A 22,641-nucleotide genomic window follows, 5' to 3' on the forward strand; every position below is an offset into this window, starting at 1 on the left:
TGGCCACCGTTTTGAACAACACAGCTGCCATTGTTGTACAGTCTGGGCCACCAGGATCAGCACCCCAAGTCCACTGTCAGGTACCTTAGGTCCCTCAGGCCCAAGTCCTGCTGAATTCCTGACGTTACTTAGATAGTGCTTACCCTAACAAATGACTACCAATTTGCATAATGTTGTTTATATTATAGCTAAAGTTTTCTTATAGATAGCAGATTTTTTAAAAATCTGAATCGCTGTCCTTAATCTAAGACATAGTCATGTCTCTTATGCCTGATCACTTTTTTAAAAGTATATTCAGACATCAACATATACAATCTATATAATTGATTTAAAAATTGGCCCCAGTATTGGGAAATACTATCTAAGAAAGAGTCTTAAATGCTTTGGTGTTTTCAAATTTCAAATTGGGATTTTACTCACTGTTTCTACAACCCCTTGGAAATTTAAACTAAAATCTGTTTCCTTACCGAAACTTTTTTTCCTCCTTCACGCGCGCACTCTGCTTTGTTATTGTAGGGTGGTTCATGTGGGCTGGGCTGCTGGAATTGATTGTTTTCATGTAGAAAAAAGTTGTTAAAGGATCTGTTTGTTCTTCAAGACACATATAAAGAATCACATGGAGTCAGCAAACATACCATAGAGGAAACAACATCTAGGCCAAATTGAAGGGCCTACCAATCTTGGCAGGGTTCTCGGAGCAAAGAGTGGACTTTGGGGCCCATAATGAGGCTCTATTCAGCAGGCCAGTGTGGCTAGGCCAGGAAAAGAAGGGAGAAGGGGAAAGAGGTGTCCCAGGCACCAGGGCTGATGTGAATTCAGTCCTCATTCAGTCAGCACTTAATTTACAGGTAGAGACAAACACTGGGACACACCGGAGACTGAATAAAACTAGTTGTGTTTCTAATGGCAGTCTGAAAAGGCTAGCTGCACTGTGTATTTCCCTGGATCATAGCCTTCTGGGGAGACAGCAAGACCCAGAGACACAGCTGCCAGCTCCAAACCTGGACCCTTTCCTGCACACGTGTTCAGGATGAGCTGAGATCTCCTCGGAGCAATGACTGTGACATCCAGTCCCCCAGTCTAGGTGTGGATGGAAATCTGAACTGCTTAGGAAAAACTCAGAGTGTGTCCTGCACAAGGCAGAGTTTGTCTCTGGGTTAGACTGCATTGCCAACACAGATGCCTAAAACCTCAAACTTCGAGACAAACAGCTTGGCTGGGAGTGGGCATATTCGACCAGTGGACAGCAAGGCAAGCCCATCTTGCCACATGCAGCCCAGCTACAAAGCCTCTGCAGACAAAACCTCAAAAGCCTTGTCACCAAAGATGGGCTTCACTGGATTTGCAGAAACTGAATTTAAACAGTTAAACCTGTTGCGTAACTCCTGTGTTGACAAAGTCATATATAAGCATGAAGTGGGTATACCACCACCTGTAGTCTGTAGAACCACATTAGTGAAACCATAAATTTCAACTCCAGATATTCAAAAAGAAATCACTTTAAAGCTTACCCAGCCATGTAAAAGTGGACTGGCTCCACTGACATAAGGTCTTAAAGAAATCAGTCTGAGTTTGAAGGGAAATCAGGTTGAGATTTCCAGGGACTGAATGCAAATAGAAATGTTGGACTTCTATAGCAACTAGTCTGAGAAGGCGTTCTCAAAATTTGGTGCCCAAAGTACGTAGAGAAGACTAGAGGCACATTTCCAAGTGGTAAAATAAGCAGCTGGCTAACAATGTCCAATTACCTAGGAAGCTGTACACTCTGTTTCTGAGAACATGAATTTATTTTGAATGCAGCCTATTTTCCAAACAGGTGTGTATTATTTCCTGAGAAATCAAAACTAAATAACTCCTCTTTTCTAAAATCAGGACCAGTGATACATTCGTGGCATTTCCAATTAAGGAACAAAGAGGGCGCGTCTGCTGGTAGATAACTTGACGTGACTGGGCATGGCGGCAATGATGGAGGGCTTGGGGAACTCAGGGATGAAGCCCTGTCTCAGGGTGGGTGCGTCTGCAGAATCACAGCTGGGCTTATGGACACAGCACATACGCAGAGTCACCTGTTGCACACCAGGTACTGGTGCATGTTTGACTCAAGATGTAAACAGGGGGGATGAAGAGCAGAGAACTGAGACAGCAGTGGGGCTTCAAAGACGATGACCCGAGGGCTGGGAGGAGCTTTAGAGAAAGAAAAAAAAGGACAGGACTGACGGTGCCAGAGGGAGAGAAGCAAGAGACAGCAAACCAGCCTGGGAACAGCAGGGAGGGAAAGCAGAGACTAGCTAACAGTCTTGCAGGGGTGAGGATGAAGGGGACAAGAGAACTCAGGGAGGGGACTAAGACAGAAGCAAAGAGAAGACACAGAAGCAGAGTACCTGAGACAGAGTTAACGAGAGGGCTCTGAGCCAGAAGCAAGAGGTGAGGAGAAGCTGAGTCTTCTGGGTCTTTTTTTTCCCCTGCTGAATAGAGCCTTGATTATAGTGTTACCCAATGTCTGATAAATTTCAGTCTACTTCTTTAACATTTCATGGAGAGAACTACATGAATGCAAAAGGCACCCCAAAGCTAAGAACCTTGAGTTAAATGTGGGAGAAAAACTCCTACCATAGCTGCAGTTAACACCCCAATTTAGGTCTAATATTATAAAGGGTGACTTTTCAAAAAAAAATTATCTATCAGGTTTATTTTAGTTCCCACTCCAGCCCAATGAGCCTAATGTGCGTCCCTTTTTTCCCTCCTTCAGTAACAGCTGTTCTTTTGAACCTTCTGAATAGGCATCTGATTCAGCTTTGAAGGAAGTCATTTTAGAAGTTGATGCAGCCTGTCATCAGGACTACTTGGATAAATCCAAGCTCATGCACCACCGACTTCTCTAAAAAAGCAAGAATCTGGTGACCAGCAAGGAACCAGAGTTCCTGTTAACTCCTGTTAACCAGTGAACACATTTTCCTCCTCCAGGCTATAAATTCAGGCATAAGTGGTTTCAAGACCATTCCCTACTTATGAATTTAATACAGAAAATGTATCTGCAGCTCAACTGCAAAAAGGGAAAGGCTTCTTTCAATTTTATTGGATCTCAGCTCCATTATGACTTTGTGGCCTCTGTTGGAGAAAAGCATTCTCATATAATGAGCTCTTATATCATTAAATTGGAAATGAAATAACAGTTGATGGTAGCAGCCCCTGCAGGAACTGTCTGACTTTTGACCCATCATATTGATGACTGGTTGCCTTGCCTGCTCTGGAGCAAGGTTTTAGGTGAATGCAATAAATAAGTTTAACTTGACCAAGACTGTATTTATGTCCCGTGCAATCACTACAAAAAATTACAACAATAAGAGGTCTGAAAAGTCATTTAAGCTCATTTTTTCCCCCTGCAGGAAAAAAAATAATGAAATGGGGCTTTAAGAAATTTAAACTAGCATAGGTTGAAATGCAAACCTACTAAAAATGGTCATTTAAATACTTACAATTCCATCTCTATCTGGTGAACCTCTGTAACAAAAAGAAATTAGTAGCTATTAGGAAAATGAATCATTCTTGCTACACAGACTCAAGTACAACAATAAGAGTCATTAACCACCTCTCGCCAGTTCCCACCCCAGTAAACCTGGCTATTGTAAGCTAATCAAAACAAATTGGTTGCATGGTATTTCAGTGTGGGGTGTGTGGACATGTGTGTGGGAGGGAGAGATTCATCAAAAACTGAAATCCAAAAGGCACAAGTTGTGGGTGCAGTGTCTTGCCCCCTTTTGAGAGGAGAATTCAGTAAGAGCTGTCCCATTTAATCGGCTTCCATTTAAAACTGCCACCGGGAATGTCAATCGATTTGTTCTCTCATCTTCATAAGTGGTCTTGAATTTCCCCTTATAAGAAGGAACTTCTATGGTATTTTTCAAGTCACTTTGAGAATCTGTATTTTCCTCCATCTTTCTATATTTACTGCTCCTTTGATTACATGAGAGCAGGAAATGAAGAGCAATTTTACTAAATGGTTCACTTTGATGACTAAAGTCCAGGGTATTTAATCCACAGTGATGCTAGGCTACAGTGTTTAAGAATAAGGTCTTTAGAGAAGGATGAATCTAGGTGTTCCGACTCCATTATTTACTAATTCTCTAATCTTGGACAAATTACTTAACCCTCTAAGTCAGTTTAAGCATGAAAAGTATATAAAGAACCTATAATGATTTCCAACACATACTAAGTCTTCAAAAATGTTTGTTACAGGTTTTTTTCCTCTTCCTTGATGGCTCTACCCTAGGAACAAACACAAAACTGCCCACTTGCGGCCACGTTGGGCTTTACAGCAATAGAGGAAGGGTATTACTGTTACCCTGGAAAATTGAACTGGAGGAACAGAAGAAAGGGAGAAATAAAAGGGTAGTCATTGTAACTTTATAACCTCTTATATTAATTCTAATATTAATATTTTAATTAATATTAATTCTAATATTAATTAATATTAGGAGATAGAAGAATATTATTATATTAACATGGAGATCATAATCATGCTCAGGTGAGGACCTGCACTGTTGGGAAGGAAACGTTAGTAAGTGCTTGGGTGGAGTGAAAATGAAAGTGAAAGTCCCTTAGTCATGTCCAACTCTTTGCCACCCCATGAACTGTACAGTTCATGGAATTCTCCAGGCCAGAATACTGGAGTGGGTAGTTGCTCCCTTCTCCAGGGGATCTTCCCAACCGAGGGATCGAACCCATGTCTTCCATATTGCAGGTAGATTCTTTACCAGCAGAGCCACCAGGAGTGGTTAGGAGGTGGGACCAAGTAAAATATTCTTTATTTACTGGGACATCTTCTTAGCTCCAAGGTTTGATTCCTTTCCCTGCCAACACCCCCTTCAAAATTAGCAGAACATTCTACTTGGATTACAAATTATTTGATGGGAGTGCATCATTTTTCATAATCATTTCCACGTGGATGCAAGCATGAATCAGTGATACAGGGGCTAGAAGTAGAGAGGACCCTGATTTTGAAAGACCATGGGAGTTGACAGAAGCCTGAGGGTGTTTGGATGTTTGCTGGCTATGAGAATTACTAACAGTTGGTTCAAGGAAATTTCATCTAAGAAAGAAAGATAGGAAGAACTATATATAATTCATTGAACAAATATTGAGGGACTTATAATGGGCCAGGCACTAGACTAAACTCAGGAGATAAAATGATGAAGAAGACATGCTTTTTGAGACAAGCAAGTAACTCCAGTGGGTTATTATGACCACAATAAACCCAGGTGGCAGCACAGAGAAAAGTACCAACTCACACTCATCAAAGTCAATTTTCCTTATCAGATTTATATACTGAAAAACAAACAAACATTTCTTACTAGGATTCAGCCTCTGCTAAGGGATCAGGAGAGAGGAGATTTTGCTAACTTTTGCGGAGGACAGATCCAGAGGCACTCATCCTCGCGGTGCTGTCTTTAGGGGCAGGTGATAGACATAAGGGGATCTTAAATGGGAGGCTACTTGGTTTCATGCATATTACCGCCACAGGGATGGTGTTTCAAACATTTTCATCAGAAGAAATGCAATCGTACATAGCAGTGGTGATGTCTATTTGAATCCTTTGCCTTATCCATTGGTGGAAATGAGGCTGGTTCTTCCCAGTATGGTGGTAGTAAGCATGGTGGTGGAGAGCGCCAGCTACAACACCAGACTGCAGGGTTCAATCAACTCAGATTTCTTAGCTGCACAACTTCAGACAAGAACTTCACCCCTTTGCGTTTCAGTTTCCTCATCTACATAACAGCTGTGATAACAGTATATATCTCACAGGGTAAAGGATTCAGTGGGTTAATATAAATGAAGAGCCTGGAATGGTGCTTAGAACACACTAAAGACTCATAAAATGTTATCTAGAGTAAAGTTATTATATCAATATAAGCTGACCTAAGATGAGGAATAGAGAGAGATTTTAGCAGCCTCAGACAATTGGACATGTCCTCAATTTATTTCCTAACCCCCTCTTATTAAGTTTTATGTTTTTAAATAAATACAGCAAATCCACCATATTTACTGATTTCCATTTTAAAACTGATCATCTACCAGGCACCTTTTGCCCCTGTTTTTAAAAATGACAGTTACCTCTTGCCACTACTCCCTTTTCTCTATTACCCCTCTTTTGATCTTGATTATAATTTTATCCATCTATTCTGTTTTGTTTTTTTTTCCTGGGTGATAAAAGAATAGTCACTTGATTCTAGACTAGAAAGCTGGATCCATGTTTTATTTTCTGGGTAGCCTTCAGCAATTAATTCATTTTGGCATTGATTTCTCATCTCTAAAATTGAGACATTACTTCTAACCTTATTGAATTACTGTGAGGATTGAAAAGGATATCAGTGCATTACAAAATACCTTGCACAGAGCCTGCCATTTAGCACAGGCTCTCTCCTTTCCTCTTTCTATCAGCCATTGTAATGATGATCAAATCAGGAAGCTCTGGTTCTAACCCCACTCTATCTAAGGACACCCAATCAGCTGAATTTGGAGCTGGCAGCTACCATAGCAGGTTGCTTGGCAACCCTCACGGAGTTGCAACAGCCCTGAAACTGAAAACAGTTTGCATCAGCAAGGTTTCAGTGATGGCAGACTATCATAAGCATTACCTAAATTTGAAGGGATAGCACATTGCCAGAATATTTCCCCAGCCTTCTGCAAGAATGATATATGACCCAATCAGAAAGCAGGGTGTTCCTGAAAGGCAGAGGCTTACATTAAATGGCTTGTCCTTTGACCATCACCGCTGATAGAACCAGTTTATAGCTAATTTTCTACAGCTAAGTAAACTGGGGCACTCAGATTACAAGAAGTGAAGGAGAGATGCTTGGAATTTTACAAGCAAATGTCTCATTAGAGTACTTCAGAGAGATGTCGGCCATCTACCCAAAGCCGTGAGGAGTAATTTTCTCATTTTCATGATTTTAGAAGTGATGATGGAAGAGCGGTGCTTTTGCCAAAGGCAAATAGCTCAGCCTGCCCTGGGGAGGTTGTCTGACCTCTTTTCCCTTTTGAGGGACCTTTTATCCTTTTTAGTTTTCTTCACACGCCAGAGATTACATGTAGTCAGTTACAGACACTATCTTCAAAGAAAGCTGGATTTGGTTTCTGCTAACAACGTTCTCCTGAGAAATGTCTAATAGTATCCCACACAGCATGTGGCACATTGTAGGTGACGCGATGCTGCTGACAGACGGACTGCTACAGTGTCTGGCCTTTTAGGGAAATTAGACTCTAACGTCAATGTAGGCCCGTTAGAATAAAGTGTATTCTAGGCTGTGGAGCTATTGGCAAACATGAAGCCAGAGCCCAGGTCTCCTGACTCTGATGAATGAACCATCTCCTATTCTGGTTAACTTTTCCAAAATGGCAATTTGTTAGGAAATAATGGAAGTTGGATAATGCTCAGAAATTTTTCTAATTTAATCATTTAAAAACATTGGCAAGACTAGATAGAGTAAATGTAGTTTCCATGAAATAGCTATTTACCAAAAGAGAAAGCACAAAGAAAAGGTAAGATCAGGAGACTTGACATCTGATATTTAGACAAAACATAGCTTTTTACCCCCTCAGTCCTTTACAGTCTCTGGTTTAAAAGCCTCAAGGCTTCAGGGTTGCACACTGTCTAAGGAAGGAAGCCCAGACACCTCAGCCTGGCACTTCAAGCCCTTCCTATCTAGCCCTGATCTTTTCAACCTCACCTCCCATCATCACATTTACCAGCAGTTGACAGGTAGACAGACTGCCCTGTTTAGCTTGTCCTGAAGACCTCCTTGGATTTTCTACATCTCTGCTTTGGTTGTTGCTCCCTTTGCATGAAATGCATGTCCTCATCTTCTTGAAGATCAAACTCAAGGCTCCTCCCACTTTGAAACTTCATTGAACATCTCTTTAAATATGAGCTTTTCCACCCTCGAATTTCCCAGGAAATTCCATTTTTAGTTGCTCAAAAGGAACTTGCCACATATTAATTTGTACTAGTAATAGTAGTGGCTGCTGCCATTCACTGAGCATTTACTAACTACTAGTTACCAGTGTAGTCATCTCAAATGTTAGCTGTTTTAGTTATATGAAAGATACTTCACTTTGCATGATTTAAAAATGATTAGAGGACAAGGCCACAGGGCAACGCTCCACACCTTGTGATAACATTTATGCAGGATAAACCTATACAGAAGGAAAAGCTAAAGGTGTGTGATCAAGATAACCCTTTTCCTTTTCAACTGTGTCTAAACAACTATTGATTTTCCCATTTTGTAACTTTCTTGCAGGGATTCTAGCCAAACAAGAGGTTTAACAGGCTCATTATTCTTCTCTACAGCAGCCCAAACCAGATCCACATTCCCACACGGGCACGTCAGCTGATGCTGAGCAGTGGCGTGCTCCTCAAGTACATACGTAGAATCAGTGTCCTTTTCTTTCTTCCGTATTCCAAAGGCCTTCCTTGTACGCTTTTTCAATCCTGTGGGAAAACAACAAAAGGTCAGAAAGTTTATTTTCGAATGTTCCTAGCAACATTCAAGTGAACTATTTTTAAAGTTGCAGCACATTAGTTAAATCTGAATGTTTAAAAAGCCATGAAAGTTTCTTCATGTGTATGCATGTGTGTGTGCGCGCGCATATGTGTATGATTCATTCTCATATTTTTCAACAGAGTTTATCAAGGCCATTGCACTGTAAGCTCTTAGCACTATAAGCAATGTAAGAATATAAAAATAGGCTTCCCTGGTAGCTCAGTGGTAAAGACTCCACCTGCTAATGCAGAAGATGTGGGTTCGAGCCCTGATTTGGGAAGATCCTTCATGCTGCAATACAACCAAGCCCGTTTGCCACAACTACTGAGCCTGTGCTCTAGAACCCTGGAATCTCAACTACTGAAGCCCTCACCTAGAGCCCATACCCCCCAACAAGAGAAGCCATTGCAATGAGAAGCCTGTAAATTGCATTTGGAGAGTAGGCCCGGCTTGCTGCAACTAGAGAAAAGCCCACACAGCAATGAAGACCCAGTGAAGCCAAAACTAAAGAAATAAAATTATTTTTTTAAAAAGAATATAAATAAATGGAAAGGAGATCAGGACCAGGTACAGAAAAGTTGGCAAGCTTTTCTTAGACTATTGTTATTCATTCTCCAAATAGGCACTCTGCCAAGAAACCCAATCACAGATTTAGAACAGTCATTTCCAGGTTAGACGTATTCTTGAGAACAGGATAGTTCTAAGACAGAACTCATGTAAACCACATGAGAGAGCCACATTGGCCTGACACATCTTTGTATCCATATTCCCAATTCATCCTTTTCTACTTTCTCAATTTGGTGGCTTTATTGGATTCTCTGAACATACTACAACATCCGTACTCCAACATTTCTTTTTTCCTTGTTTGGTCCTTACCACTGGCTGAAATGCTTTTCCTATCTTGTTGATATTTAGAACTTCCATACATGCTTCCAAGGCCCCATCAACTTCCATCTCCTTTGTGAGGGCCTCCTAATCCTAGTGTAGTCAGAAATCGACTATCCTGTCAGTTTCTCACATTTTGCTCTTATATGTATTGATTTAGCAACTAAACAACAATGATGTATTATAATACAACAAATTACTGCACTTATTAGTTCCTATGTCAGTTTCCCTCATAGACTGTAAGCCCCTCTGCACCAAACACAGGAACCAGATAATATTTGTTGATTTAAGATTTAAGATGTCTTCTAAGAAGCATCATTCAGGTGCTATTGGAATAAGAAGGCTCCTTTCTTCCATCCTAGATAAACCAAGCCCAATCTTGTATCTTGCATTCTTGTCCTATCAAGGCTCCGTCTGGGATTCCCATCTCCTCATGTCCTGTAGTTACATGTGTGACTTGCGTTTCTCATGTTGTGTGTGTTCTCAGTTGTGTCCGACTCTTTGATCCCCTGGACTGTAGCCGGTCAGACACCTCTCTCCATAGGACTTCCCCGGCAAGAATACAGGAGTGGGCTGCCATTCCCTGCCTCCTCCAGGGAATCTTCCCGACCCAGGGTTCAAACCTGCATCTCCTGCACTGCAGGTGGATTCTTTACCTCTGAGCCATTGGGGAAACCAGTTTCTCATGTTAGTGAGTCTTATTCAGATATATCATTGCCTATATCTTCAAAACCTTAGACTTGTTACTGGTGGTTTGGAAATTTTTCTTCACAAATTAAACCTGGAAAAGTCACTGATTTTCAGAATTTGTTTGGCACTACCAGCTGGATCTGGAGAAGAAAACGGCTCCCCAGTCCAGTATTCTTCCCCAAGAATCCCAAGGACAGAAGAACCTGGAAGGCACAGTCTGTGAGGTTGCAGAGAGTCGGACACGACTGAGCGACTGCCCCTACCGCCACCAGGTGGACTGGGCGTCCTGGGCGGCTCAGTGGGTAAAGGATCCACATGCAACGCAGGAGACAATCCCTGGGTTGGGAAAATCCCCTGGAGGAGGGCACGGCAACCCACTCCAGTATTCTTGCTGGAGAATCCCCATGGACAGAGGAGCCTGGCAGGCTACAGTCCTTGGGGTTGCAAAGAGTTGAACGTGACTGAAGCGACTGAGCACGCACGCATGATCCAGGTGGATCACGGGGAAAAACACTGACAAAATCAGAGATTTGATGTCATCTTCTAACATATATGAATCAGCCCAGACCACTTGGATGATCTGAGTCATTCATTATCTGACTCTCAATATACTACTCAAATATAATCTCCAAATGCCTTTGTTTGTCTAATTTTGCATTTTAACAGTCATTCCATTTAAGAGGTTTAGGTCTTTAAAATGTCAATGTTTGTTTAAAAAAAATCTCCTCCCACATTAAGCTATTCTGCATTACTCTCCACATGGGGTGTTCACAGAAAACTTACTGACATTTAAACTATCCACCCATTACATTTAGGAATACCTTCCCTCTGTCATTTTTAATTCTGAGTGTGAGAAACTTCTCACCTCTAATTGCCTTATTTCCTTATAGGGACAAAATTATCATTTTCTTCCTATAATTCTTCTTGAGCTTTAAGTCTCTTCACTGGCTTCTCCATGCTTCTAATTCAGCTTTGGGGGTCCCAGTGTGTGCTACATTCACTGGTCAATACTGGTTTTTATAGGATTATAAAACAAATGCTATTATTATCTTATGTTTTCAAATTACTTTAGTTCCTGTAACTTGACCATGAGATAAGAGATAGCATGTCCTACCAAACAGATGAGAAAATACAGACCAATTCCAGTAATTCTTGTATTAAATTAGTAACAGAACAGGCAATAAAAGTTTTCCATAGACTCTGTCCTGTTTTTGACCACCAAATTTGGATAATAGCCAATATGAACTAGGTCATGAACATCATGAGTTGTCCATTTTCCAGTGAAAAGTGCTCTGGGTCAGGCTTCAGGAGACAGAGTCCATCTCTAATTGTGTAGATGAATATGAGTTACTTTTTTGTGTGTATTTCCATCTCTCAGTTTACAACAAATCAGCCAGCAACAAGGAATGAAAGAATTTGCACATATTTGCAAAATGCAATGCCATTCTGTAGTTTCAGTTTCAATGAAAGTCATATTTCCCATATGTAGAATACATTCTCACATATGGAATATATATAGAAAAACACCAGAGGTGTGACATTCCAGAAAAACAAAACTAATCAAACTGCTGAATAAGAGAAAACACTGAAAACTTTTACCCCTTGAAAGATGGAAAGATGTGAGAAATTTAGAAAACTATAAAGAAAATTCTGAAAGATGAAAAAATATGAAATAAAAAAGTTATTCATATCTTAATAGCTCTTTGAGAAGACGTAGGAAGAAACAATCATACCAAATTAACTAAAAGTGAATGGAAAGGTGTTGTCAAGTCTTCTGAGAGTTTATTTAAAAATATCCAGAGCATGTACAAGTCCACACTGCTATATTTAAAATGGATAACCAACAAGGACCTACGATATAGCACATGGAACTCTGCTGAATGTTATGTGGCAGCCTGGATAGGAGGGGAGTTTGAGGGAGAATGGATACATGTATGTGCATGGCTGAATCCCTACCATGTTCACTTGAAACTATCACAACACTGTTAATTGGATATACCCCAATACAAAAGAAAGTTTTTAAAAATATCCTAGGAAATTCTTCAAAAGAGAACAAGGATACTCAAAGATCTTATAGTAGTAACAAGCTTAAGACACCACATATGGTAACATAATAAGTTTAAAAAACATTATATTCAATGATTTTTTTCATTTCTGACTCCTAAACTACATGAAAATTTTAAAGTGAATTTCTACGGTGTAATTATCCTTAGGATAGGTCATGAATTTTTGTCAATTATTCTTTACCAAAAATGGAAGGGAAAAGATCAAATGTCTTTGAGAAATGAAGTAACTAACTTTTCCCTTGCCAACATCTAAACAAAGATTTCTAAAGAGGAAGAATTTTAATGTTCTGATGATCTGAGGCTAAGACAGTACTCTTCTAAGCTATGGAGCTAAGAACATCCTCCCATGTGCATGCAGAACTGGGTCAGGCACACGGAAGTCTGGACTGTGCCTGCAGCATCTCTCCACCTCATTTAGATTCCTTTAGCCTCCTCTGGTATTATGGGAGAAGCTAGTAAAGTCTGGGAACTACAACAGCAAAATTTAAAAACAGACTGACTTTTAAGATGGTAGGAAAGCTTATTTCAAAATAGGTAGTCCTGGATATGATGTTACAAGGTAATGAAATAGCAAAGATGCAGAAACTGACAATAGTGATAGCACAAATATATAGAGTAATATTTGTAGCTAGCAAAACTGAAGTCCAACCTACAGGCTGGGTACCAGCTGCTTTGCATATGTTGACTCATTTAAATTTCTTACAAGCCTTGTGAAAAAGGCTTGCAAATGAGGAGCCTGAGGGTTTACCTGAGTTAGGTTTTATTTATCATCATCTCTAGGGGTGGGTATTGGAGGTTCTTTACCCATGGATCCCCAGAGTTCTGTTGGACTGTGTCCTAATTGTCTTTACATCTGCTCTTGGGGGGCAGTTTCATTCATTGATCATTCATGGTTTCATTTTCCATCTATAAGTAGATGAATCCTAAATCGTATATCCATAGGTCAGACCCAGTACTATTTCCTGAGCTTCTGGATATACAGTACTTTTTATCATACTCGAGCTTCTACAAATAGGCATCATATTTCTTTGAAAGCCTTTAGGTGCCACCTTATACATATGTAATCAAATCTTTAAAGGTATGTCTAATCATTTAAAGGTATGTCTAAGTATTTTCTGAATAAATCCCCCTTAAAATGAAACAGTTCTCCATGAACAAACGAATTTAAAAGAATGTGGGGTACCCATACAATGTAATATTATTTAAAGGAATGCAGTACTGACACATGCTACAACATGCATGAACCTTGAAAACACTATGCTAAATGAAAGAAGCCAGATACAAAGAACCACCCAGTGCATGAATCCATTTATGTGAAATATCAAGGGCAGGCAAATTCATTGTTACAGAAAACAGAGGAGAAGTTGCGAAGGGTGAGGAAGAGGGGAAGAGAGGAGTGACTGCCTAGTTGGTATGGAATTTCCTTCTAGGATGGTATGAAAGTTCAGGAACTATAAAGTGCTGATGGCTACTCAACACTGAGAATGTACTGAATACACTTTAACATGGCCAAAATGGTAAATTCTATCATGTATATTTCATCACAATAAAAAAGAAACAGAATAATTCAAGCCAGATCATTCTGTGACCAAGGGGAGGAAGATAGGAGGGAGCAAAAAAGAAGAGACAGAGACAAGGTGTATTGGCTTATAAGTTTGGGATCTTTTTTTTTTTTCTTTTTATTTATTTTTATGCTAAAGTTGTCAATATTTAGTAAAGAAACTGGGAGCTTTATAGTCACAAATCTGTCTTCATGATGACCTTCACTATCAAGAAACTGGTATGTCCATGACAACTGATAACTACAACTAAACCTCCAGCACTTTGTTCTCATGTAACAGATTTTTACAAAACGCTTATCATGAACACATTTTTAATGTTCCTTCCAGCTTTTCTCATCGGATCAGAGTGTTATGTTAACCCCTACTAGATGGTAAGCTCCACGAAGCTAGCCACGCCACTGTGTAATAGATGTTTCGTCTGTATTTTCATTGCCCCATAGTGGTTCTCAAATAGAATATTCCCTAAAATAATTCATCCAATTGTAATAACATAGAGGCATTATTTCTCATCTCCTTTTCAAACTGTATGTCAGACCACTGGAAGCTTATGAAATCAATTTGTTAGGGTGAAACTTTCACTCAAAAATGAAATAGAAGACAAAAACTAAGTGTGCATTGCCCGTAGAAAGGATGAAGACTATATCATGAAATTCTTGGTCTCAGTTATGTGAGTGGTTAATGTTTGCAAACAGAGTGACCATGTAAAATATGTTTCTTATGATAGCTCCAAAATGTACGAAAGTGTTTAAAAATAACTTTAAAAAGTCTTTTCAATTTCAAACACAAATGACTGTGTTCACTAATGTTCTTCTCTGAAATGTCTTTGAACTAATTATATTTTAAAATTAGATATCTTAGAACTTAAAGATTCTAGAATACCTTAGAATCTAAAGATACCGTAGAACTTCCTGACTTTGAGTATACAACTCTGCAGGTGAAGAAGAAATAGTACAGCAAAAAATTACCTAAATCAATTTTCTTTTCTCTCAGGTATAACTGTTCTGTAGGAATTCATTAAGTAAACACTAAATTCTAAATTTAGCCTTTAAATGTTACACAGAAAATAGAATTTTTAAGAAAGATCTTCCAAAAAAGAATTTGGCTTCAATACTCCGTTTTATCTTAGATAAAACATCAAAATCTGATACTCAAAAGAAACCACAGAGTTTTTGCTTGGTTAGCTTCATGTCTCCTATTTTTAAAAATTACTCTTGAAATATTAATACTTTTCCCTAAAAATAAAGACTAGTTCTTTAGATGGACAGATTGAGATAACAGTCCTGGAGCTGAGATCAAAATAGGAGAAATCAAGGTGTAAGCATCCTGTAGGCAGTAGCTGAGGACTAACCACACAGAACACAGAAGATGCTGCTCTTCACCAGAGATGCTGTCATGCCATACGGGGGTGTAAGTGCAGAGTTCTGCCAGCACCTCCTCCTTTCTCTCCTTGTACTGAATTCTTACCATTCCACTGCTAGCTGGTAAGACGAGGGGTCAAAGGTGGAGTGGTCACCATCATCAGCATGTTGGTAGCAAGTTGGTTTATCTCCCAGCTATCTTAAAGGGGCTGGGGGAGGGGAAGAGATGTGGCACTACTCTTTATTACCTTTCTCACTCATGTTCTGGTGGCTCAGATGGTAAAAATCTGCCTGAAGTGCAGGAGACCCAGGTTTTGTCCCTGGGTCAGGAAGATCCCCTGGAGAAGGGAAAATGGCAACCCACTCCAGTATTCTTGCCTGGAGAATTTGGACAGAGGAGCCTGGTAAGTTACAGTCCATTGGGTCACAGTCAGACAGGACTGAGCGACTAACACTTTCATTTTTCACTCATGTCACAGTCTTGCTTACATACTGCTTTCACTAACAGCTCCTAATTATGGTGTTAAACACCCCATATAAGCATATTGCTTTTAAAATTGTTGGAAAGGTGGCATTTCTGGAGATCATGTTCCTGGGGTATATCTGGTCCTTCTGCTTCCCACCCCTCTACAAACAGTGCTTTTGAGTAGAGCTTGGACAAGGGAAAAGGCTTGGGCACAAGGCTAGCTGTAAGAGTGACCTGGAGCTTTGGAAGAAAGAGGAGCACTGGAAGGAGGAGAGGGTGGCAGTGACAGTTGTTTAAGGTTAGTATGTAAAACACAGTTCATAGAGGAATAGAAACCATCTCATCTGCCTCAGAAGCATGAAGACACACCCCCCAGAAGCAGGGCAGGAGACATGGTAGAAGGGAACAGAATCCATGGCCTACTTTGGAATCGAAGATCTGGGATCGTATCTCAATTTGACTTCTTACTGGCTGTCATTTGCAGCAAAACTTACAGACACTATGAGAGGAACTGTGTTAATTTCGATATAAGATTCATATCTCCATAGGACATGAAGTTTGGAGGAACAGCCTTAGTTTTTCTCTCTGTAATCCCTAGAAGTGAGGGGAAGACAGCACTAGTTCACTAGGTCCTTCAAATGTGCCAGGCACTAGGCTAAGCTTTTTTCAAAATTAGCCAACTGAGCTATTTAAAATACTAAAAGATGATGCAGTTAAAGTGTTGTACTCAATATGCCAGCAAATTTGGAAAACTCAGAAGTTGCCACAGGACTAGGAAAGGTCAGTTTTTATTCCAATCCCAAAGAAGGGCAATGCCAAAGAATGTTCAAACTACCATACCACTGTGCTCATTTCATATGTTAGTAAGGTCATGCTCAAAATCCTTGAAGTTAGTCTTCAACAATATGTGAACCAAGAAATTCCAGATGTACACGCTAGATTAGAAAAGGCAGAGGAACCACAGATCAAATTGCCAACATCCGCTGGATCATAGAAAAAGTAAAAGAATTCCAGAAAAATATCTCCTTCTGCTTCATTGGCTATGCTAAAACTTTGACTGTGTGGATCACAACAAACTGTGGAAAATTCTTAAAGAGATGGGAATACCAGACCACCTAACCTGCCTCCTGAGAAACCTGTATGTAAGTCAAGAAACAACAGTTAGAATGGGACATGGAACAACAGACTAGTTCAGAATTGGGAAAGGTGTCTGACGGGGCTGTATATTGTCACCCTGCTTATTTAACTTATATGCAGAGTACATCATGCGGGATGCCAGGCTGGATGAATCCCAAGCTGGAATCAAGATTGCTAGGAGAAATATCAATAACCTCAGATATGCAGATGATACCACCCAATGGCAGAAAGTGAAGAACTAAAGAGCCTTTTGATGAAGGTGAAAGAGGAGAGTGAAAAAGTTGGCTTAAAACTCAACATTCAGAAAACTAAGATCATGGCATCTAGTCCCATCGCTTCATAACAAAAAGATGGGGAAAAAACGGAAACAGTGAGAGACTTTACTTTCTTGGGCTTCAAAATCATTGAGGATGGTGACTGTGGCCATGAAATTAAAAGATTCTTGCTCCTTGGAAGAAAAGCTACGACAAGCCTAGACAGTGTATTAAAAAGCAGAGATGTCACTTTGCTGACAAAGGTTCATTTAGTCAAAGCTTTGGTTTTTCCAAGTAGTCATGTATGGATGTGAGAGTTGGACCATAAAGAAGGTTGAGCACTGAAGAACTGATGCTTTCAAACTGGGTGCTGGAGAAGTCTTGAGAGTCCCTTGACTAGCAAGAAGTCAACCAGTCAATCCTAAAGGAAATCAACCCTGAATATTCATTGGAGGAACTGACGCTGAAGCTGAAGTGCCAGTACCCTAGCCACCTGATGCAAAGCGTCAGCTCATTAGGACCCTGATACTGGGAAAGATTGAAGGCTCAAGGAGAAGGGAGCAACGGAGTATGAGATGGTTGGATGGTATCACTGACTCAGTGGAGATGAGTTTGAGCAAGCTCTGTGAGATGGTGAAGGACAGGGAAGACTGGAGTGCTGCAGTCCATGGAGTTGCAAAGAGTCACACATGACTTCTTGACTGAACAACAACACTCTCAACAAGTACAGATGTTATTACTAACTCCTATGGTATGGACTAAGAAATAAACTCAAAGTGATTAAGTTCCTTTTCCAAGATCATCAAACAAAGAAATTAGGTAAGATCAGGATTTTGAGCCAAGTCTGTATGTCTTTAAGGCAAGCAACCTCTTATTGGGTGGTCCTGATGCTTCTTGCAGTGTCCAGGGCAATGCCCAGTACGGGGTGGACACACCATCCTTGTTTGTTTAACACTTTTTTTAAAAAGTCACTGAATGTTTGTATAATTAAAACAAAAATCAAGCGGCTTTTCTGGATTTTTGCAATCTATATTCCATTAATGTTTAGTTTTTTGATATCTGTGTATATAGAGGTATCAGGGGAGAGGAGAAGGAGCCCTAAACTGCATGGGGTGGACCTATTTGAAGGCATGTGCATTAAGGCAAGGAACAGAGACTCGGGGAAGCAGTGTGGTGTGACCTCACCACATTTTTAGGTGAAGAACATACATAACAGCACATTGAAAAGCTCAATTTAGTCCAAAACAAACCAAATAAATAAAAACCAAATAGATGTAATTTTTTAAGTACTTAAGATGTTTCAGGAAATCTGTCAGGAACTTCCCTATCTTAACACAATCTTACAAAGTAGGAGCTATTATGCTATTGATTACATACCATAGTTCATGAGGAGTGACTGGAGCCAGGTCACACAGGTGGTAATTGACAGACCACATTCAGAGTCCCTTCTGCCTGACTTCAGAGCCCATGCCCTCCATATCTTTGGCATATCTTTCTGTTAGTTTACAATTTGTTTTGCCCTCTTATCAAAAACAAGAGCAAAAGCAAACACAAAAACCTTAATTTTTTTTAAATTGAAAGACATTTTTAGGGAAATTAGGCAGGACATTTGTTAAGCACAAAGACTGTATTTTGCATATTTACGTCTTTATGTGCTGCCCAGTGAACATAAGGAGACCCAATAAATGTTTGCTAAATGAATTATTTCTGTGATAAACATGAATTCTCAGCTTAAGTCTTCGTCAGCTTGAGGGGTTACTCAAAGGTGAACCACATGTAATGGAATTACTTATTTTCTCCAGGAACTCAGGCCAAACATTTGGTCTCAGTAATAAAAAACAGGCAAATTTAATTGCCCTGGGTATAATGCCGCGTATTGACAGCAACTCTCACTGGTAATATCTATTCATTATGATGGCCACTGTATTTCTGTCAGGAAAGATTAAAATACTTTGTGTATTAGCTCTTCCTCTAAGTTTTAAATATAGGTAATATAATCCAATTTAGATTCTTTGTCTTAAGAAGTTCTTACAGAAAAATTTAAGACCAGTTAAGAAGAAAGCCAGTTCCTCCCATGATTTTTTATGATATTCATGATTTTCAGCATCAAGACTACTGCCTAAGATATGGGAGATGCTTAATAAAGGCGAGTACCAGGGAATATGAAGTTCAATGTCAAGTACTTGGCATAGTCAGTTAACAAATGTTTGTAGATTGATCTACGCATTTGCCGTTTTAACCCAGATTATTCAAAACTGGTGGGCATGTGCTCTTCAGTCTGAATGCTTTACCTTCATTTTTATGTGACTCAAAGGAAATCCAGGTGATCTTTGTACTTAGTGAGTACAGAGCCTCTTTATAAAATAGCACCCTTTCATTCTGAGCTGAGTCCACTCTCAGAAATATGCACGTTAGTGACACACTCCATTAGAAGTGGGTTGCAAAAGAGGCAGATGTGGATGGCACCTTGAAGATCAGGTTTGATATATGGGAGTTCAGGTTAGTGCACTAAAATGGAGATGACCCTAAGACAATTAAGACTTCAAGGGCTAAAAATAATAATGATTTTTAAGGAACATGGACATGGTGACATGAAAGAAAATGTTGAAACAAAAATGGTCTTGAAACAGGCTTGACACAAAAGAACCTAGATTTGCTATGTCAGTATCACTGCAATGAAGGAGTTGAGTGAAAATGGGAAGAATTTTAAGTAAGTGAACAATTTCCATTAAGCATTAAATATAGTAACAAGGTGAGCTTTCCTGGTGGCTCAGTGGTAAAGAATCTATCTGAGATGCAGCAGAGGCAAGTTCGATTCCTGAGTCAGGAAGATCCCCTGGAGAAGGAAATGGCAATCCACTCCAGTATTCTTGCCTAGGAAATCCCACGGACAGAGGAGCCTTGCAGGCTACAGTCCACAGGGTCACAAAAGAGGACTTAAGGATTAAACAACAACAGTAACAAGATCCATAGGAAACATATATAGTTGTAAAAAAATGTAGGAGCTTTGAGTTCTGAAAAACTTTTGTTCAAATCCCATCTTCACTACCTCCTGGGGCAAATTACACAACCTCTCTTGAGTCTCAGTTTTCTCATCTATTACTAAAAGTGTTTGTAAAGTTTCAGTGGGTGTAAAGGCTTTATATCTTACTTAAAATATATGTTGTAGATTACTTTATGCAGATTTCTCTTGCTTTTTTTTTTTGCAGTTTTGATAGTTACAAAGCAATGAGAAATCAGCTATTCTAACAGATTACTTAAAAGTAACTCAATGACTGACTTCAGCACCTACAGCATCTCCATTGCTCTATTCCTTTAAAAATAAAAACATAACATCAAATCTGAAAATAATCAAAATTTCAAAATCTCAAGGTTTTCCTGGTTACAGCTATGAAAACCAAACCAAGATCAAGAAATGGAATTTACTGACATCTATCATAAAATATGCCCTGGAGAAGGAAATGGCAACCTGCTCCGGTATTCTCGCCTGTAAAATCCCATGGACAGAGAAGCCTGGCAGGATACAGCCCATGGGCTAACAAAGAGTTGGACACAACTGAGCAACTGAACACACACACATCATAAAAGATGGGGGGGGGGAGTGGATTTAATACTCACAGTAAGAAACACAACTATCTCCTGAAGCAGGAAAATATTACATCATTGGTGAAGGCTTTACTGTGTGCAAATCTGTTACAAACTAATCAGCTGGTCATCCCAGCATGATTGAAAGTAGGCCAGTGTTATTCTTACTTGGGTTAGCAGTATATAGAATTTGTTTTCTGCTTCTTGCCGGATAGGAAGAATAATACTTCAAGCAATAGTGAAATTAATTTGACCTGTCCCATGAGAACCTTGTTCTGTAAATGATTTTCCTCTTATTCTCTCTCTCTCTCCCTCACTCTCTCTCACTATATCCACTGACACTCTTCTCTCCCTTCCATCTCCAGTCCCTCCTCAGCCTGATAATGATATGTAGACAGAACTGAAGTTAATGATCCTGCACAGAAGGAATCTGGTTTTCAGGCATAAACAGAAAAAATCAATTGAACTGTAATTCGCCAAATCTCATTTGCAAAAAACTCCATTCTCAACAAGAAAATAAACCCAAAAGCAAGTAAACTGCACAATAACAAAAATACTTTTCATATTCTCTCTCTCTCTTTTTTAAATATTTCATCCAGAGAGAAAGGGTCAAGTCCTTTGGTTAAATCACTATAATTTTTTAGTATATGTGGCATTTAGCACTGTGAATTAAATTCTTCAAAGGTGAATTTTAAAAAGAAAGCTGGAACATGGCCTACACAGAATCATTTCGATTTTCATTCTAAGTTACTACTTGGAGGCAGAGAGGTAAACAAAGGGAAATTTTAATGGCATGGCCAATTCAATACATCACAGCTATTAGCCAGCTGTACTGAGTGAGAAACCATGGAGCCTGCTTCTAAAAAGGAATGCAAATGGTTTAAAAAGTTAAAAACACATAAATATGGAGTTATTTTTTTCAAAAAAGAAGGTCAGTTATCAGAGGAACATACACAAAATAAAGGTTAAAGGGGAATTAAGTGCAGAATTTAGGTCTAATTTATTTTGAGAAGTCTCTGGAATACATGTGGATTGATTCTGTTTCTAAGATTTATACTAACAATAGTCATTATCATCATCATCCACCTATCCATTCACTGATCCTCTGTACTTCTGTCCACTCACTCACCCATCCATCCAGCCTTTGGCTATAATTTCTAATAGGTAATAAAGTTCATTGTCATGAAATTATGCCTGTTGGATAATATAAATCTATCAAGTTGTGATGAAAACCTGCTCTCAGTCTGTTCTCACTGGAGACAGAAAATATCAAGTCAGTCCTCTTGGAAAGTTAACCCTTGGTAGGTATGATGATTTATTAGGCCATTGCCTCATCATCTTGGTAGGCTAGGCAGTCTGCCTCAGCATCTTGGTAGACTAAGCAGTCATATTATTGTTTTATTTATGGATCTTATAATCTAATCACTTAAATTCATGTCTTTTGGTCTACCAATGATTCTCTGATTCTAGGTCCTCATATTTACCTAGGAAGCTCAGATGGTAAATTTTCCTATCACTAGTCAGTATTCTCTTCACCAATTTCTCAGTGTTGGGCAGGAAGATAACTCTAGCCTTTTATTAAATGCCCAGAGTCCTGCTAGCTTTTGAGTGTTTGGAATCACCATCAGAAGATCTCATCTTCTCATTTGGTGGTTGATAGAATAGGAATGTGCTGGACATCTATCATGTGCCATGGATGCTTCTGGACCAGAGATACAGTATCTAATATGATGCTTGAATTATGTGAGGTCAAAGATCAGTTACTAAAACTTTAAAACACTCTCCTTCAATTAAGTACTTGTCATCCACTTTGGCATCTCCTTGCCAATTCATGGATGAGACATGCATGCATACCTGTGTGGTGTTTAAGATGAAGAGTGACATGAGATGAGGATGTCAGGGGCCAGATTATATAGGCTCTTGAAGGTCAAGTTAAGGACTTTAGATTTTAAAGTGCAATGGGAAGACACTGAAAGCATTGGAGCAGGAAAGTGACATCATCTAAATATCTTTTTTTTTTCTACCAGCAATGTGAATTGCTTAGTACCAGAGAGCTCCAATAGTAATTTGTATAATGGTCACTGCGATGTGCTAAATA

At 39.5% G+C, this 22,641-nt stretch overlaps 1 protein-coding gene across 12 annotated transcripts in view; it reads right to left on the reverse strand.

Annotated features, from left to right (window-relative positions):
• SGIP1 (SH3GL interacting endocytic adaptor 1) overlaps positions 1 to 22,641 on the reverse strand; it is a 230,723-nt gene that overhangs the window by 126,954 nt on the left and 81,128 nt on the right. For 7 of the 12 annotated variants that reach the window (XM_065911342.1, XM_065911394.1, XM_065911385.1 and 4 more), the window contains 3 exons: positions 8,425 to 8,488; positions 3,477 to 3,501; positions 468 to 539 (listed from right to left, as the gene is read on the reverse strand). In XM_065911342.1, coding sequence (XP_065767414.1) covers positions 468 to 539; positions 3,477 to 3,501; positions 8,425 to 8,488 — 161 coding nt within the window. The remainder of the gene's footprint in view (positions 1 to 467; positions 540 to 3,476; positions 3,502 to 8,424; positions 8,489 to 22,641) is intronic. The other 5 variants (XM_065911406.1, XM_065911402.1, XM_065911398.1 and 2 more) reach the window with 1 other exon arrangement.

The sequence above is a fragment of the Muntiacus reevesi genome, chromosome 1, assembly GCF_963930625.1.
Source record: "Muntiacus reevesi chromosome 1, mMunRee1.1, whole genome shotgun sequence".
Taxonomy (NCBI): domain Eukaryota; kingdom Metazoa; phylum Chordata; class Mammalia; order Artiodactyla; family Cervidae; genus Muntiacus; species Muntiacus reevesi.